The sequence below is a fragment of the Leptodactylus fuscus genome, chromosome 9 (assembly GCF_031893055.1).
Source record: "Leptodactylus fuscus isolate aLepFus1 chromosome 9, aLepFus1.hap2, whole genome shotgun sequence".
Taxonomy (NCBI): domain Eukaryota; kingdom Metazoa; phylum Chordata; class Amphibia; order Anura; family Leptodactylidae; genus Leptodactylus; species Leptodactylus fuscus.
Window position 1 is genome coordinate 72,721,185 of NC_134273.1, and position 20,651 is coordinate 72,741,835.

Below are 20,651 nucleotides of genomic sequence, written 5' to 3' on the forward strand. Positions count from 1 at the left end.
GGCTCCCTCCACAATTAATTGGTCCAAACTGGGCTAATTAGAGGCTCCCTCCACCATGAATTGGTCCAAACTGGGTTTTTTAGAGGCTCCCTCCACCATGAATTTCCCAAAACTTGGCTGTTTAGAGGCTCCCTCCACCATGAATTGGTCCAAACTGGGCTGGTTAGAGGCTCCCTCCACCATTAATTGGTCCAAACTGGGCTGGTTAGAGGCTCCCTCCACCATGAATTGGTCCAAACTGGGTTTTTTAGAGGCTCCCTCCACCATTAATTGGTCCAAACTGGGCTGGTTAGAGGCTCCCTCCACCATGAATTTCCCAAAACTTGGCTGTTTAGAGGCTCCCTCCACCATTAATTGGTCCAAACTGGGCTGGTTAGAGGCTCCCTCCACCATTAATTGGTCCAAACTGGGCTGGTTAGAGGCTCCCTCCACCATTAATTGGTCCAAACTGGGCTGTTTAGAGGCTCCCTCCACCATTAATTGGTCCAAACTGGGCTGGTTAGAGGCTCCCTCCACCATGAATTTGCCCAAATTGGGCTGTTTAGAGGCTCCCTCCACCATGAATTGGTCCAAACTGGGCTGGTTAGAGGCTCCCTCCACCATGAATTGGTCCAAACTGGGCTGGTTAGAGGCTCCCTCCACCATTAATTGGTCCAAACTGGGCTGGTTAGAGGCTCCCTCCACCATGAATTGGTCCAAACTGGGTTTTTTAGAGGCTCCCTCCACCATTAATTGGTCCAAACTGGGCTGGTTAGAGGCTCCCTCCACCATGAATTTCCCAAAACTTGGCTGTTTAGAGGCTCCCTCCACCATTAATTGGTCCAAACTGGGCTGGTTAGAGGCTCCCTCCACCATTAATTGGTCCAAACTGGGCTGGTTAGAGGCTCCCTCCACCATTAATTGGTCCAAACTGGGCTGTTTAGAGGCTCCCTCCACCATTAATTGGTCCAAACTGGGCTGGTTAGAGGCTCCCTCCACCATGAATTTGCCCAAACTGGGCTGTTTAGAGGCTCCCTCCACCATGAATTGGTCCAAACTGGGCTGGTTAGAGGCTCCCTCCACCATGAATTTCCCAAAACTTGGCTGTTTAGAGGCTCCCTCCACCATTAATTGGTCCAAACTGGGCTGGTTAGAGGCTCCCTCCACCATGAATTTGCCCAAACTGGGCTGGTTAGAGGCTCCCTCCACCATGAATTGGTCCAAACTGGGTTTTTTAGAGGCTCCCTCCACCATGAATTGGTCCAAACTGGGGTTTTTAGAGGCTCCCTCCACCATGAATTTGCCCAAACTGGGGTGTTTAGAGGCTCCCTCCACCATGAATTTGCCCAAACTCTGCTGGTTAGAGGCTCAATCCACCCTGATTTTCAAAACAAATGTTGGTGCCAACCTCAACTTACTACAAGGGCCAAATTCACTGCTGGTGACAAGCTCTCCTCACTGCAAGTGCCAAATACACATGTTTCAAGGTGTTTTCCTACTGTCAGAGAGGTGGTATTGAGTGTGTAAAGTGTGTAGTTGTTAGGCTGTGATGTTGGGGTAATAGAGGGTCTTTGGTGTGTTAGATGCCCCCAGACATGCTTCCCCTGCTGTCCCAGTGTCATTCCAGAGGTGTTGGCATCATTTCCTGGGGTGTCATAGTGGACTTGGTGACCCTCCAGACACGGATTTGGGTTTCCCCCTTAACGAGTATCTGTTCCCCATAGACTATAATGGGGTTCGAAACCCGTTCGAACACACGAACATTGAGCGGCTGTTCGAATCGAATTTCGAACCTCGAACATTTTAGTGTTCGCTCATCTCTAATAGAAATCACAGACAATCGTTCTATTCGGGTTCTGTCAGGTCATGTTATATTAGAGAGACGGAGTACCGTGTGGTGGACAAAATAAGAAAAGCAATGTGTTGCGATGTGAAATCCGTTGCTTTCTCATTAGCATTTCATTGTCATGCTTTACAGTAAAACATCAAAATGAGATTCTGATGAAATATCAGCAGGCTTCAGCAATAAGGCAAGAACCTGCTACATGTCTACCTTTAGGAGCACAGGTATGGGTAGATGGACTAAGGAAACCAAAGTTGTCAGTCATTGCATCAGATAAGATTAAGATGCAAAGATTGGAGTACTGAATCTTATTACTTCGTAGACTTAATGTAAATTGTTCATGCTAGGTGAGAAAACCCTAACTGCTATGATGTCTCTCATAGAGAGTATATGGAGGAAACAGGAAATTCGGCATCCCTATGGCTCTATTCACACATCAGTATTTTGGTCAGTGATTTGTATGGTGATTGATAAAACCAAGAGCAAGTCAAAAACTCATGTCGGGAGCTAACCTTTGCATTGTACCTTACCTGTTGTAGTCTCTTGGTCTATACTCTGACGTGTGAATAAGGCCTCATTCTCTATCACACACTCAGAGGCAGCACAAAGGACATTATTGTGATATACTGAACAGTATTGATGTGAATAAAGCTCTAAAGTGATATAGGGAATATGTAAATAAGAACTCAATGGTGAAAAATAGAAAATATAATGTTGGCTGCAGCAGCTCTCTCTCTCGGCTCCTTCTCCTTTCATAGACTGGACTGTATGTCATTTGATCCTTCAGCAAGCTGATTAAAAAATGCTGGAGATAATAAGCCTGATAAGTAGACATGGGCACATCGAGGGGTGACCTGGGCACACCAAGCATGACATAATGATACTGTGCCCATGTTACCCCTGATGAATCTTGGTAAGAAAAAACAATGGTACCGCACACTCAAAGTTTGTTCTGATGTGGTGCTCAGCAGATATAGGGTCCTTCAACCCCATATCAATTGCAAGAAAATTGGGCTGCACACACTTGCATGGAAAAGGTGCAATGATTTATTAGAGAAGCAAGAAGCATGACAGTTGTTACACCATGAACATAAGGCAAAATTGGCATGTGAAAAAAACTAGATCAAAGGAACGTTTCGGTCATACAACCTTCGTCAGCGATCTAGTGAGAGGCAGCCTCGGGTGTGGTGTCCATAGCATACCCCACCACATGCTATGGACACCACACCCGAGGCTACCTCTCATAAATCGCTGACGAAGGTCGTATGACCGAAACGTTCCTCTGATCTAGTTTTTTTCACATGCCAATTTTGCCTTATGTTCATGGCGTAATAACTGTCATGCTTCTTGCTTCTGTAGTAAATCATTGCACCTTTGTAATGCAAGTGTGTGCAGCTGAATTTTCTTGCCCCTGATGAATCTTGGACCGATAACATCATAGAAAAGTGCCAGACGTCACAAGGAGATAACAGAAAATGAGTATGATTTTTTTTTAACACCTCCCTTGGTTCTTAACCTATTATACAGTGTCTAACAATAAGTATTTGAACACCCAGTAAAGTTCTGTGGAGGTGGATTTATGGTCTGGGGGTGTTTCTCCTGGTATGGACCCTTGGTCCCAGTGCGTAGTAACCTCAACGCCGACACCTATTGCACTATTTTAGATAACATTGTGCTTCCTATATTATGGCTTTTCTATGGGTCAGACCAATGTTACTTCCAGGATGACAATGCCAGCTGTCATGTAGCGAGGTCTACAGTGTCTTAGTACAGGGACAATCAGGTTAACCGACTGGACTGACCTGCCCAGAACCCAGACCTGAACCCTATCGAGCACCTCTGGAACAAGTTGGATGGCCGAACTAAGGGGTGCATCAGCCGTCCAAAATCGGTGAAAGAACTTACCTGTCTTCTCCAATAAAATAATATAAAATACCACTAGCCATCATACAAGGACTTGTGGAAAGCATTTCCCGGATGGTTGAGGCTGTAATTGCCGCTTGTGCCGCTTGGACCACAGGTGTCCAAATACTTATTGGTAAACAGTGTACTCCGGGGTCTGAAAAGTCCACAGACTATAATAATGTCACGTTCACTTTGGCCCAACTTTGTCTATGAGTAAGGAGCCCTTGTAGTGCTCCGAAACGCGTCAGCCAGACGTCGGTCTCTCCATCTGCCATCATGCACCATTTTTGAAATACAATCATCAAGTTTGTTTTATTCTGGATACTTTAAATTAAAGGCTATGTTTTAAACAAGAAGGTGTTTTTGCTGGATACATCGTCGAACTCTCAACTTTGGCTTTGTTTGCCTTAAATTGGGTAGATAGGTTCCTAGGAGCCCTAGAGTGTTCTAAATTATATTTTAAGCCAATTTAAGACATAGTTCATACCAAACTGGGTCATCCCAAAAACAATCAACGACCCGAGCGCCGAACCTGAACAAGAAACAAATCTTCAGAGGTTCGCCCATCTCTATTGTTAAGATCTATTACAAAGCTTCCAATGTTCACTTGTACTTTTAGGTTATAATTTTTTTTACAAAATTTGCAGAGACCATGTAAGTAATTTGAGTTTCTTTCTGGTTCCTTGTTATTTTTAATATTTGATACTTCATTAATTGACTTATTTAAATTTCCCTTCTGACTTGACTTTCTTTTTCATTGCAAATTTTTATCAAAAATTCTCAATCTCTTGCTAAACTTCCCCAGCCTTAGAGTTCGTCTTTCATGCAGGTCATTCTACAATATAATTAAAGGTAGAATCATTTCCTAAAGTGACATTAGGATTCAGCAAGTTTAAATTAAAACAGGTCTTTAAGAGCATTTTTCTTCCAATGCAGGGATATTGATTCTACATATTTAATGGTGTTTCCTAAAGTCCTGATTTGCATGCAAGTAGGGTAGCGTTTCTAAATGATCCATGTGGATCCAACACTGTCTGCTTGCCTCTGATTATAGATGTCTTTTTAAACCTCGGCTTCTGTTGTCTCGGTTACCTGAGCAGTCTTTATTGACTTTTTGATGAAGGGAAGTGCAGAACAGACTATGTGGTTATTTTAAGGATGAGACTAATGCAGGGAAAAGATTATATAAACTAGGCAGCAAAAAAAAAATAAAAATTCTAGCTATTGTCTGCAGTGTTAAAATGTGGGGTCATAAATGTATAGTATTAATATTATTATCATGCTACGAGTGCAACACATCATAAAAAATGTATAGGACCACTGAGCAAGAAGTATTAAAATCCTATTCGCTCTGCAGGGGGCAGAACTTCACGGCATTCGGAATCCACTGATAATATAAAAAAAGCACAAAAAATAATGGGGGGAAAATACTAATAATGTTAATGCTTTAGACGGTGCAAACTTGGGTTAGACAGTTTAAAAATGCACCAGATTTATCACCATAATGGATGATGGGGCTCATTGCTGGTCTGTCTAATCTCAGATTACACCACCCATGATGTGGTTTAGTTTCCAAGTGAAAGAGGACCTTTCATGTTCCTGCACACGTGGCTTTATATATGGCTAAAAAGTCGACATTGAGCTGAATTTAGCACACGGCCGGCTTTCCCGTCATGTACCCTGGGACTGGAGATATCGGTGCCGTTTGTTTTGGAACCAATCAATTTTATATCCTATAGCTCGGCAATGTGTTGTCCCTATTAGAGATGAGCGAGTAGTATTCGATCGAGTAGGTATTCAAAATACTCGTACTTGATCGAGTACCACTCGCTATTCGAATGGAAAAGTTCGATGTAGAACCAGCATTGATTGGCTGAATGCTATACAGTCAGCCAATCAACACTGGTTCTTCTTCTACCTTTAGAAGTCTTCTCCTTGCAGCGTCCCCGCGGCATCTTCCGGCTCTGAATTCACTCTGCCAGACATCGGACCTGGGCAGAGCCGACTGCGCATGCCCGCTTGTAGTGCGGAACGTTGCCTACCCCTGAAACGAGCATTTTCCCCCCATAAACTATAATAGGATTCGATATTCGATTCGAGTAGTCGAATATTAAGGGGCTACTCGAAACAAATATCTAACCTCGAACATTTTACTGTTCGCTCATCTCAAGTCCCTATATTAGTCCACAAAATGCCAGATTAAAAGGACAACTAGATATTACTATTCCCCGTGTCAAAAGTGTATGCCCTTACATAGTCTGGTGACTCTTTGTGACGTTCATCAAACCATCCACGAACAATTTTACACTGTAGCATGCCCACAGCTATACTTCAAGGGGTTGTCTAAGCCCCCGTTCTCTTGGGGTTTCAGTGGTTGGACTCCCAGTGATCAGACGCCTAAACACTATCCTGTGGATAGAGATTAAGTTTCCACAATGGCACGACTCTGTTAGAGAGAATTGTTATGTATCCTAGGGAAATTGCAATTGAAAATAATAAATAAAAGGTGGATCGAAAATCTGGTTTCCCGAATGTGCCCATATGTTGTTATAACATTAAATATAATCCATTTTCTATCGGAATTCTACAGAATTTCTAGATTTATACCAGAATGATAGCCTTGTATTCAGTCACAGTGTACAGTTATCTGGTCTTGATCTGGATCTTATCTTTAAGCTAAATCTTTAAAATTTTAAAGAGACTCCCCATGGCACAGCCGCTATCTGTCTCAACATAAAGAAAATCCCCTTGCTTTGATTTGACCAAAGCCCACTGACTTAAACTCCAAGGTTTTCTTTTACTAACTATTGAGATTCAAACCAATCTCTTCACACTTATACCAGCGCTCAATATGGGGTAAGTTACCTTAACCATCTATAACTGTATTCGAGCTTATTTTTGTGGGATGCGTTCTCATTTTTTTGTGTATGTATAATGCATTGCATAATAATTTGTTGGACGGGATAGAGTAAAACACAACAATTCCACCATTTTTTTTTTATGTCTTTTTTAACAGTGTTCACCATGCTGTGTAAATAACATGCTAAGGCTACATGTGGAGACTGCGATAGATGTCCGCATGAAAATGGTGGACAAAAAATTCCTGCACACATATTTTTTATAGGTTACATACCTGATGGATCCCATTATAGTTACAGGGGCCTGTCAGGCTTTACATGCTGTATGACTTCTAGTTTAGCGATCTGCTCATTCATTGATCTGGTCCTTTGACAAACCAGAACAAGGGGAAGTCAACGCTAGCGTGAACCTAGCCTCACATTATTCTATGGGTCGCTACTTTTACAGCCCTACAAAATTTATGTTTTTTACATGTTTTTCTACACTGTCTACCAATAAGTATTTGGACCCCTGTGGTAGAATTGAAGAACAACATTTCTTCCTATCCAATAGTTGGTAGACCCCAGCAGATGCTTCCTTATGGATGGGATTGATGGACACAATACTCCCGGATGTCTGGTGAAACTCCTGGTGTATGTGATCCATCGGTTGGGTGCGGTTTCTCTGGCCAGCACTCGTCGGTCTCCATCTCCCAGTTTTGGTGGTCTGCTGACTCGGGGCACATTCCGATAATCACCGTTCACCTTCCACTTTGTAATCACATAGGCCACTATCAATTTTGGGGTAATTCAGCTCACTTACTATGTCCTTTAAGGATTGACCATTTCTGTGGCACCCCACAATTACCCCTTTCTCAAAGTCGGACAACTCTGCATCTCATGGCATCTTGTATGAGACTAATGCCAAAGCCGTTTCCTATTTAACGGCGAAGGCGTGACGTACATCACGGCCGCAGATATCTTCATTTGCATGGGTGTCCAAATATTTATTGGTAGACAGTTTAGTTTTGCATAATAAATCACTTAATTTTCTGACATCACCCAAAAGCCTAATGAACTTATTCTGAAATGTCACACGTTGCATTCGCTTTCTTCGTCATGTGAACTAGGATGGGTTGTACTTGGCCAGCTTCAAGATCCCAATGAAATGAATGGTGAGTGAAGCACATACGGCCTGACCACTACTCCTGTTCTCCTAATAAGTGGGGGTCTGCACAGACAGACCTCCACTAATCTGCAAGTCATCTCCTATCCTATGAATATAAATAACTTCCTTTATGGGAAAACCCTTTAAGCTGATATCAGAGCCCAGGAATATGTCAGCCATACATACAGGGTATGGTTACCTTCATGACTACGTGACTACCCGACCCGGTTCTCTTACTTTAAGGTACATTACATACAATTCAGGAACATTGTAAACTGTGCTAACTTTATTTTTCAGTATCAGGCGGTCTATTCACAAGCATGATAAGAGAGGTGGTTATATTTTGCTATTATACAACACAATAGTATATACTGTTATGACACCGAGCCAGAAGGAGTTAAACTTGAATACTGAAAGATATTTTATTCTAACCTGTTATTTTCTGATTTGTATTTTCCTTGTATTTCTGTACATAATTATGTAGACAGCTGTCTTGTCTAAGCTACTGCTGGGAGTTGTGAACAGTAGTTCAGACATTTGCTTTACAGCTGCTGCAAATGTGTACAAGGTCACTGCGCAATGTGGGGGGTATTGGAGATGTTGTTATTTTGGGCATGGGAACAGATGATAATGGCAGAACAAGTTTAGTATTTTAGTTACTTTCCCTAGTTGCACCAGTGATCCTAGATCAGTAGGTGGTAGGTACATTCAACTAGTATGTGATCCAGGCACTGACAGTATACTGTATATATAGTATATACTCTATTTTCTTGACTGCTCCAATAGTGGGTTGGTGCACCTCCTTTTTGGATCCACTGTCAAAAAGGGATAACACAGAGTTAGTGTATGTTACATGGTGCAAAGTATATTGTAGCTCCAGTGACACTGGAGATGGACATAGAATACGTTTGGAATATATACAGTATATGGTATGCTTTCAGTATCTGATACTGTGTCTAGCTGGATCACATACTAGCCACACATATATTCCATCTACTGAACAATTGTATATACACATGAATTATTATCCTCAAACTTCAACAACTTTAGTTCCTCTATCAGTTCTGAGTCATTTTTGCTGGAGGGTCGCCATTCATTGGATACCTTTATTTTGCACATTTTTGGTAAACTCTTGTGACTGTCATACCTAAAAACAATAGACTAAGTTGAACAAACCAACTGATTTTTATGGGTCCATGGAATGTATTTGTGATGTGTGGATGACATTTGTTCAGCCTATGTTGAAGGAAAAAGGATTGGGGATGTTGAATTTCAACACATCTGATCCTTTGTTCTCAAGGGAGATCAATACCACCAGAAATATGTAACATCAGATTTCTCAGCTCTCCGCATTGAGAACATATGCACGCTCACTTAAAGATGTATGCATGTATATAGAAGAATAGCTGTGAACCAAACAGGTTATGGAATGTATATGGCTACCTGCATTGATGAGTTGGGTAGCATACAATGTAATGTAATCTGTGAAGAGCAGAAGCAACAAAGTTTAAGTTTACACTTAACGAGCTAAATTAACCATTTCAGCAAACAGATCGATCCAGCGTTCATGGGAATCCGGACCGGAATGTATGCACCAAAAGTTGTGGGGTAGACAAACCCAAACCAGATGGAGCTCACTGGTCTTTGGGGGCCATAGGGGCTTCTCATTTTATTAGCCATTGATGTTGCTGGTTTGAATTTTGTTGCACTTGATAAAGGGAAGTCCATCCCAGAAACGCGTTGTGCTTTCCAATAAAGTGATTTGTATTATTTGCAAGTGACCTAGGAGTTTTTCTCCAAAGAGCGCAGTCAGCTCCATCTGGTTTGGGTTTGTCTATTCACTTCAAAGAGACTGCTGAAGATATTGAATGGATACAGGGCATTTTCTGGATCCACCTATTACAGTCACAATGGGGGTAAACACCCCCGTTTTCAGGATCAGTGGGGATCTCAGGGGTCAGACCCTTGCCATCAGCAATGTGAGCCCTGTACTATGGATAAGACATAAGTAATGTTTGCAGCATAACGCCTTTAAGCTAATGCCCAACGTACCAAGCAACAGCCAAGCAGCACTGTGAAAAAAAAACACACCGAAAATGCGTTGCGTTTTTTCCCACAGTACTTTTCCGCTGTGGATATTTTCTGTGGATGTGTGGATTAGCCAGAATCCACTTTCCAGTTAATGTAAAACATTGTGGTTTTTGTCTTGGCATTTCCACCAGGGCCAAATTGTGGTGTTTATGCTACATGGGGCACGGTCCTTAAATAGCAGCTTAGAGCTTTGCGTTGCACCTGACAAATGGTGACCGTACGGAGTGGAGGATAGTGGGTGGTGTTATACAATAACAATATTTTAGGTATAGAATTAGAATATGACTAACATTTTAATGATTTTTCTTGATTTTTTAACATTTTTATTTTAATTAGATGATACACAGGGGTTAAATTCTGTAGTCCTCGAGCAGAATGTAATTCTGTGTACAATGTTCCGCATAAGGGTTAAGTTACTTAATCATGAAGCAGATTAACATTTTTGACAACTGACTTGTATAGGAAAATATTATCTTAAAAGGCAAGAGTAACTTGCACTGATTAGAAATTAGCCTTTAGTGAGAGGCTAATGAGCCGGGAGTCAGTAAGGCCAAAATCCTGGAGCTAATCTCTTGGCGGCTCAGTTAAGCATCTGATTCTGTTCTGCATTAATCAAGTACCTTCTCAAATGAGATCATAAAGTTTGTGGGAGGACTTAAGCAAACAAGTGTCATCTCCAGGAACATTACTATTACATTGACTCCTTATTTAAGAGTTTTTCCAATACTTACATAGAAATTTAGAACACACAATATTTAAATAAATAATAAATAAATAATATATGTAATTAATAATAATAATAAATATTAATTAATTTATGTATAGTATATAAATAATAATTGATTAATTGATTTATAATATATTGTATATATTATAATTTATTATTATTATTATTATTATTATTATTATTATTATTATTAGTAGTAGTAGTAGTAGTAGTAGTAGTTTTAATCTAATGCTAAGTAATGTATGTTGAACGCTTTTAAAAACAGAAGTGTTAATAGTTTTTTTCAATTAACAAAATGTAAAAGAAAAAAACAAATCGAAGCCACATCAATATTTGGTGTGACCACTCTTTGTAGGAGGAGTCCTGGAAGTGATGATCCGGCCCCCACGGAACCCTGATCTCAATATCCTCCAGTTTGTCTGGGATTACACAAAGAGACAGAAGGATTGGAGCAAGCCTATATCTACAGAAGATCTGGGCTTAGTCCTCCAAGATGGCAGAAAAACCTCCCTGCTGAGTTCCTTTCAAAACGTTGTGCAAGTGTACCAAGAGTTGATAAAAGGCAAAGCGTCAATTGACAAAAATAAACCATTAAGGGCTAGTTCACACGGGGGGCGGTGGGGTGGATTTTGGCACCAAGAGTGACATGGGGAGCTGCGTCACTCTCGGGTCAAAACCCACCTGTCACGACTGTCGTGGTCACGGCTTCCCCCTCCAGAGTCGGCTCAAATGAATGGGCTGACTCCGGAGGTTGCTGCCGCCTGAAGAAAGGGCAGCTCGCTTCTTTTTTCTGCTAGCGGCAACATGCCACTAGCGGAAAAAAGAACGCTAGCGGTCTCCATAGACCACCATTGTGAGGGGGCGGATTATGACATGGATTACGCACCATAATCCGCCCCCTCTGTAGCCCATGTGAACGGGCCCTAACACTTCTCTTTTTTGAAAGTATTCTTACTTTCCAGCATTCCACACTTGTATAAAACTTTTGCACAGCACTTTTAGAGCCTTGTTTTTTTCAGAATTAAAATACAGTATATGAAGGTGTTCATTTTAACAGCTTTCAGATCCCTCGTTACATATGTAGCTAATAGAGATGAGCGAACACTGTTCGGAACAGCCGTTCCGAACAGCACGCTCACAGCACGGTCCCATAGAAATGAATGGAAGCGGCCGTCACACGGGGGGGTTAAGCGACCGGCCGCCGGCAAAGCGTACGTGCCAGGTGCTTCCATTCATTTCTATGGGAGCGTGCTGTTCAGATCGGCTGATCCGAACAGTGTTTGCTCATCTCTAGAAGCTATGTTTTGATCATTTTTAATCCGACTGCGAAGAATACGGAAAACTGTAAGACCAAAAACTTTCTTCAAGGTTACATTGGTCCAAACTAGAGGATCTTCTAATGGACCCTAATTCTGATTCAATAATGTGTTACTAGATCTACTAAAACAAGACCAAAAGGTCCAACAGAAGACAATCTCAGCCGACTTTGATCTAAAAAAAAAGCTTATATTGTATATTTCATTAGATTTTAACTTTGGTGACTATTCTTTATCTATTGTTTTGGCCATTTTTGATCTTGGTATTTCTTCAATTCTTGTGCTAAAATGAGAATTGTTGCCAATTATTAGAGATCATCTAACTAAACAGAGCAATAGTATAACATAGTATAACCAATAATCCCAGTATACCAGTATTTTACATGCATACTAATATAATAAAATAGCACAAACGAAGTCTATATGAAAATGTCAACACCCGAGGCAATAAATCTGGAAAGCGCTATAAGACAAATTCATATGGTATATAGATCATAGATCACACATTTGTCATCACAGGTGTCATGTCAAAGTGTGTGTATATTCTATATCACTCTCCGACATACAGTTAGTAAAAAGAGCCATCATGACAACCTGTAAAAATGATTGCTTGCAGCTCTGTCTTACGTCCATGTTATCGTTAATGGGTTTTTAATGAAGATGACTTAATTCTGTCTGCAGAACTACTACGGAGCTGCCAGGACTATACTTTCTGATAACCCGCTTGGCTTGACATGTGGAATGGTATGTCCGACATCAGACCTTTGTGTAGGAGGATGCAATTTATATGCAACGGAAGAAGGTCCAATTAATATTGGAGGGTTACAGCAATTTGCTACTGAGGTATGTGCTTATAGTAGTAAGTGTCCATCAATGTATACACTTATATCTCTATCTATCTATCTATCTATCTATCTATCTATCTATCTATCTATCTATCCATCCATCCATCCATCCATCCATCCATCCATCCACCCATACAGCCAGCCAGTCAGCCAGCCATCTATCTCTTATTTTAACTACTACTATGTGTCTATTAATGGAACGTGTGATTTTCTTCTCCAGTTTTTCAATGATGTTATGTTGAAGTTTGCAACTCCTACTCCATCTTATAAAATACAAAGTGCACACACAATGGGGCAGATAAACCAAAACAGTCTACCTTTAGAGCCGTACACTAGACTCTAAAGGTAGGAGAACATACAAACTCCTTGCAGATGTTGTCCGTGGTTGCATTTGATTCCCAAACCCAGGACTGCAAGGCAACAGCGCCGACCAGTGAGCCACCATGCTGCCTGGTGGGTTGCTACTGATCTGTGTTGTATCCCACCTAACTACTGACAAATACTTCCATCTGCTAATCTGGTTTGCACAACCTCTGACTTCTGTGGCTTGGATTTGTTATCAGTATTCTGGGGCCTACTCAGTTCATGGGGAGATCGTGGCTCCATTCCAACTCCCTCCAATTCTGGGACAAACTTCCTTTCTGTGGGTAATTCTGAGCTTCTTGGATCAAAAATGGTGGTCCAGGGGAGAGATTGTCTCTCTATTTTTGTATAGGGCAGAAATTGTCAATAGAGCAAAGTACGCTGGTCAGAAGTCTCACAGTGGATCCATCTTCTCATGCCTGGACAAAGGATGGTCCAACTTCAAACTATAATATGGCATCATTTCAGAACAAGACTTACCTGTATATCACGAGGAATCCTGTGTTCTTGGCAGCATGATCCCTATGAAGGGTTCCCTATAAAAACTGTGTATTTCAAGTACAAGACAGAGAATTCTACATTAAGGATTTATGGACTTTTTGGCTTAAAAAAAAACAAAAATTCTACCGCCATTAAATCGATGGTATACAGTATGTGCTAAAAACTTCTCAACCAGGTTTGGTCATTAACAGAAGAAAATAACAAAGTACTGAAGTAGTTATGAAACAAAATAAAAGTTGGATCTATAATACGCTGTGTATATAATGTCTGCCCATAATTAAAAGGGTAATGATTTCATATGGAAATACATCAAATTTCACGTTGTATTGAAGCCATTGTAATCTAGGTCTACTGACATTTCAAAAGATGTTTTGGAAGGAGAAAAAATGTTTCTCCAATTAAAAATCTAATGATATGCTAAGAACGTTGCGGTGATTTACAACTGCTGTAAAATGTTGTAAGTGAATGCAGGGCTGGCATAATAACAGCAGTAAACTGTGTTCTTAATATTTACCATGTTGGTTTTGTATTAGACTGTATACAAAAGATTCACATAGGCATTTGTACTGTCTTAATTCAACATCCTTTTCGTAATCCCTTTAAAATCATGCAGCATTTATCGTAACTCGGTAGATGTTTATACAGAAGTTTTTATCCTATGGACACCTTTGCCTGTTTTATCTAGAGACAATGGTGTAACTACCATGGTAGCGGGTAGATTATAGCATTGATATTCGGCGGGTCACCTTTTGCTCCTGCATAGTCAAAGATAAACTAAACCGAACATGTTTGGACCTAAAGCTATCTGAGCAGGGCGCCATGTTATCCAGCCAGTGTTACACTTAGGCTTTTTGGGCTTGCCGGATGAAGTGATTTTGTGAGATCACTTTCAACAGCCCCTAGAAAATAGACCATCATGATATATTATACAGGGTGGGCCATGAGTAAGGATACACCCAGGTGGTCCATATGTTTGGATACACCCAGATATGGATACATCCAAGGTCTCCAGATCTCACTCCCTTGGACTTTTATCTCTGGAACCATTTGATGTCTATGGTGTACTCCATGATGTGGAGCACCTGAAACAACAGATACAGGATACAACGAGAATGAATAAAATGAGCACACCATTGTTTTTCTTGTGCAATTATCCATATGTTTGATGTGTCACATAATCACCTTCCCATTGAAAAAAGTAAAGTTGAATTCAAAATGGCGGCTTTGCAGATGGCCATCATGGGCATCACCCAGTTTCAAATGTTTCCCCCCTCCCATGTACTAAAATGCCACAAACTGTAAGGTGATATCAGCAACCACTTCCATTTTATCTGGATGTATCCATACTTATGGTCCACCTTGTAGATAAATTAGAAGTTTGCTATGGAGCTTCATAGTTAGAAGATATGTACCATAGTGCATAACTGAGACCAAAACCCACATGGAATTACATGGCTACGTTCACATCTGTGCCGGAGTCCCCAACAGCAGTGCCCGCTAGAAATGGAAGAAGGAAAAAGTTCTGTGGGGAGGACTTTTTCAGAAAAATAATGGATACCCAACGGGCCCCATTATAGTCAATAGAGACCACTAGGCTTTGCATGTAACCACTGTTTTAGCAGTTTGCCTCTCCATTGTTTGGGCTCCCCTGATGGACCCAACCAATAGAGATGCAATATTATTGTAAACCTAGCATAAGCAGGTCAAACACAAGAGAAGTTTTCAGCAAAAAGCTATATGAAATAACTCCTCATCCCTCTCCAAACTTGAGTGTTTTAATGAATAGGTGAGGGTAGAAAAACTCAGCTTTTCCTATTCCTAATAAATTTTAATTGGATCTAGTCAAAACAATTAAGATCTATAAAATAGTGGGGGAAATATTACATTTTTCTAATTCCACATGAAACCAACTCGATACAATGTCACAACATGAGAACAAAACCACTGAAGATCTGATGTTCATAGTATTGGGTGGCCACTTATAGACACACATAGGACAGAAAGATTTTTATTGTGTAATTGCATATTATTTTGAGATATCATATCTCAGAAAGTGATGTTTTTCATGACACATACCTGGATATAGTCAACAAAGGGGAAAGTTTTGTTCCTTACAATAGGACATCAATCCTCAGAAGACCACCAGAAATGGCTCCATACAGATGATTGGTTCAGATGCCCCAACCTATAAGATATTGATAGCCTATTCTGAAGATAAACCACTAAAAGGTTAAGCCCAGACAACCCCTTTAATAACCCATGGCACTGTTAGCTTGTTCAATACTTTTCAAATTAAAAATGGTCCTTTAGATCTCCACAATGTCCATTTTGACCAATTTACTCAGGATGAAACCAAAAATTTTCTGATTCTCTAAAATCTGAATTTTTTTGAAAAATTGGCTACAAATTTGATTCATGATAAATCAGTTTAATTATCTCAAGTATAAAGCAATGAACTGGAATTATCACCTGCTTATATTGTTCTTGAATTAAACTTTTATTTCATAGAAGAAAGATTACAGAAAATACAAAAAGCCGTCCTACAAAATTGTATGTGTCTTGCAAAATTATTTCTATTATACCTGATAGGACAACAGGGGTCTCTGCATTGTAAAATCTAGACCATAGTTACTTTGTCATTTGCACCAAGGACAAGGATAGGAACATTTAAGCATCAGTATAGGTCAATCTTTAACCCTTTCAGGCCAAGTACAGGAATTTTCAAAAAGTAGATGGCCACAAAGGGTGGTAGATCCTACATTTCCTGGCTAAGTGACACCATTATGTCCGCATACACCGTCAAGCATGATGATGTTATGCTGCTTATAAAATCTACTTTTTTAAAACTTATGTGTGGACTCCATTGTACCCCTAGAGGATGCTTTTAATTCAATTTAGAAGAGAATAGAGCAGGTCATAAGGAATGACCCAAGCAAGGAGAATGAAAATTACTGCTGCTTGGACTCCCACCCAAACAGACTTGAGTAATTTATGATTAGTTCTGTGAAATACAAGTTGTAATCCCTCTGTCAAGTTCTTGTTCTTGCCCTTGAATGATAATAAAATGGTCCTCTGACCCTAGTCAAACACAAAATAGTGAAGATATAACAAATGTGACCTTATTCAATTTACTTAATCCCTTCGAGATACAATGAGACGAAAGTGCCAAGTAGAAATGCAACCACGAGTATTTCGATGATCGAGATTTCTTTTCAGATAGTAAAGAATCTTATATCTTTTCTGGAGTTAAAGTAGTTAATAAAATGACTTGCACTGTGGGAAAGTCTCTGGGGTAGTATAGAGAAGCATACAGAGAGAAAATTGACAACATAAAGAACGCAAAATAAGCCCCCAGTTGATACTGGTTGATCCTACTCTATTTCTTTTAAGATCTGTGTATGGGGAGTGGGGCAAGGTAAGAGACAATGTGTGTGGCACTTTAACAGACTAGATTTTCCTTGACTTCTATACTATGTGTGCATATATAATGTGTACAATATGTATAAGTGTTATGTTGTGCCTCTATTGGTTGTGCAACCTAAGATCTAAAAAGTGAGGTGGAAACCTCAAAGGCATCTTGAGTTTGCAAAACTAGTGAAATTAAATTGAGATGTATTGCTTACTTATATAGCGCCAATATATTCTGCTGCTCTTTACAGATACTGTTGTTACTCACTATCCTACGTAGGGCTCACAATCTAAATTCCCTAACATTATGTCTTTGGAGTGTGGGAGGAAACCGGAGTACACGAAGGAAACCTAGGCAAACACACAGGAAACTTTAAAACTCCATGGAGATGTTGTACTTGGTCAGATACAAACCCAGGACTTCAGGGAAACAATGCTAACTAGAGATGGGCGAACTGATTCATACCAAGCCAGTATCATTCCAAATATTCTTAAGTGTTTGAAGATTAAGCTCAGGCAAACTAAAATGGGGACTTGAGACTAGGGTTGAGTTGATATTGAGATTTCAGGATCGATTTAAAAATCCATTTTTCGATCATTTTCCAGCCGATCCCGATCATGAAATTTGCTCAATTACCGATCGGGATCCGATCTTTCCTGATCCAGATCACGCAACCCTAGTCAATGCTTCTCTATGGAAAAAGTCACTTTTAGGGTTGAGCCGATCTTGAGATTTCAAAATCCGATTTCCGATAATTTTCCAGCTCATCCCGATCATGAAATCTGCTCTATCGCTGATCGGGATCCGATCTTTTCCAATCCCGAGCTCTCAACCCTACTTGAGACCACAGAATATCATAAGTGGAAGCCAAGGGGAGGGGATAAAATAGAGGGGATAAAATAAAAAACATTCATACTCACCTTCCGTTTCCTCAACTACTCCAAAAAAACTAGTTGTAACAATGAAAATACATTCTGCATGTCAGATATTTACATTATGATTCATAATTGTAGCAAAATGAAAGGTATGAAATAGAAACAACAAATATTTTATGGTTGGGGGTCACCATAACATGAGGAACTGTATTAAAGGGTCACGGGATGGTAAGGTTGAGAACCACTGACATACACATGTGGACAAAATTGCTGGTACCCCTTGTTTATTGAAAGATAAACCCACAATGGTCACAGAAATAGCTTGAATCTGACAAACGTAATAATTAGAGATGAGCGAACACTAAAAGAATAAAAAATCGATGAAAATGAACAAATGAACATCATAATTCGCTTTTTGCTTCAACAGAATTGAAGATAAAAAAAAAATAAAACTCATGAAACAGGCCTGGACAGAAATGATGATTCCCTTAACTTAATGTTTTGTTGCACAACCTTTTGAGGCAATTGCTGCAATCCAACGATTCCTGTAACTGTCAATGAGGCTTCTGCACCTCTCAGCAGGTATTTTGGCCCCCTTCTCATGAGCAAACTGCTCCAGTTGTCTCGGGTTGGAAGGAGGCCTTTTTCAGACGACACGTTTCAGCTCCTTCCAAAGATGCTCAATAGGATTTTGGTCAGGGCTCAGAATAGTCCAATATTTTCCTCTTAACCATTCTTGGATGTTTTTAGCTGTGTGTTTTGGGTCATTACCCATGACCTGCGACTGAGACCAAGCTTTCTGACACTGAGCAGCACATTTCTCTCTAGAATCCCTTGATAGTCTTGAGATTTCATTGTACCCTGCACAGATTCAAGACATCCTATGCCAGATACAGCAAAGCAGCTCCAGAAGATAACAAAGCCTCCTCCATGTTTCACAGTAGGGACAGTGTTCTTTTCAAGATAGGCTTCATTTTTCTGTCTGTGAACATAGAGCTGATGGGCCTTGCCAAAAAGTTCGATTTTTGTCTCATCTGTCCATAGGGCATTCTCCCAGAAGCTTTGTGGCTTGTCAACATGATGTTTGGTTATTGTTACTTTTGTAAGAGTCAAGTTATTTCCGTAATGATTGTCTGTAACTCTGTAGCAGTTTTTTCTGCTACTTTGGTACACACGAGTCTGCATAAGAGTTACATATATTAAAGAGTTGGGTATAAGTACAATCTGCAAAATTTATTTTTTCATTTTTTTCTTGTAGGAAAAATAGTTAACTCCTTGTATTATTTTATTGTTTCTATATGGCAACACTTCACCACATTAGCCTTTGACTATGCCCTATATTTTGCTATTTCAAAACTTGTATAGCCCTGGCTAATAAACAATAAAAAAGGGAGCGTTGTGTATGTCGATTATTTAGTCAAGAGCTGAAGGGTTTACCATTCGATCCTGGTGTATTTGTGCCTTTGGCCATCACATCAATTAAGCCGTTCTGAATTTTTCTATTGCGGACTAGCTTGTCATAAAGACATTGGTACTGCCAGAGGGAAAATGAGAAGGCTTTAAAGGGATCAGTGTCTGGTGATGGTGAAATATGTAGTTCTGAGTGCCAAGGTGTCTTGTAGTTATCAGTGCCAAGACGCAGTATTAAAAATATGGCTCCACTTTTAATGGAGTCCGCACACTAAAGCTATGTGAAGTATAGATAAGAGTGTCCCAGACTGCATGGCTTCTTAGCTACCTGAAGAAAAGTGCTATTAAGAACTTCCTTCACTGAAGTTGTTGATGTTCCAAATTTTGTCTAAACATCATCTCTGTAAAAGGTGCAATGATATTCGTGAACTGGGTGAAGTATTATTACGGTGCTTTTCTATGGCTAACTTGTCAACTGGTTTTTACTAGAGACGATCGAATACTACGGTATTCAAATACTCATACTCGATCAAGTACTACTAGCTGTTCGAAGTTAAGATTCGATGCAGAACCAGCGTTGAATGCTATACATTGCCAATCAACACTGGTTCTTCTCTTACCTTTAGAAGTCTTCTCCCTGCGCAGCGTCCCGCGTCCTCTTCTGGCTCTGTATTCACTCTGCCAGGCGTCGGGCCTGGGCAGAGGCGACTGCGCATGTCCGCTTGTAGTGCGGGCATGCACAGTCAGCTCTCCCAGGCCCGATGCCTAGCAGAGTGAATTCAAGGCCGGAAGAGGACGCGGGGATGCTGCGCAGGGAGAAGAATCCAGCCCGACCCTCATTCATGGACTTGGTAAGTAGAATTTGATCGAATGTTGTCGAATAATGGTGTTCGAAACCCGTTCGAACAGTCGAACAGTGTGTGGCTGTTCGAATCGGATTTCGAACCCCGAACATTTTAGTGTTAGCTCATCTCTAGTTTTTATCATTCCCTTGTCCTTACATACTTCAGTTTGGCATTGTGAGTCTAGGTTCAATAGCGTTTGCTTGTCTCCATCCAGAATCTCGTTTAAATCAGCAGAGCAGAACTTTTCTCTCCATCGATTTCAGTATAAAATCAGTAGAAACCAGAAGGAAAACCATCAGACCCCATTATAGTTTATGGTGTCCCTGGGTTTCCAAGATTCTCTGCTTTTTATAGCCAACAGGGTTTCTGTCTTTAAGGTTCCCATGTGCACCCGAAGGAAAGAAACCCAACGCTGGCGTGAGCCAAGCCGTAGCAATGATTGGACAGTGTCCACCTATATAGAAACTTAACCCCGACTCGTACCACCCACTTGTCAAAGAATTCACATATTTCTAGGAGAATTAGCGCAATGTAGAA

The 20,651-nt window shown here is 40.5% G+C and overlaps 1 protein-coding gene across 1 annotated transcript in view; it reads left to right on the forward strand.

Moving 5' to 3' along the window:
- The window catches only part of DPYD (dihydropyrimidine dehydrogenase), a 655,808-nt gene that overhangs the window by 188,390 nt on the left and 446,767 nt on the right, over nt 1-20,651 (forward strand). The window contains exon 5 of the mRNA XM_075286742.1: nt 12,548-12,709. Coding sequence (XP_075142843.1) covers nt 12,548-12,709 — 162 coding nt within the window. The remainder of the gene's footprint in view (nt 1-12,547; nt 12,710-20,651) is intronic.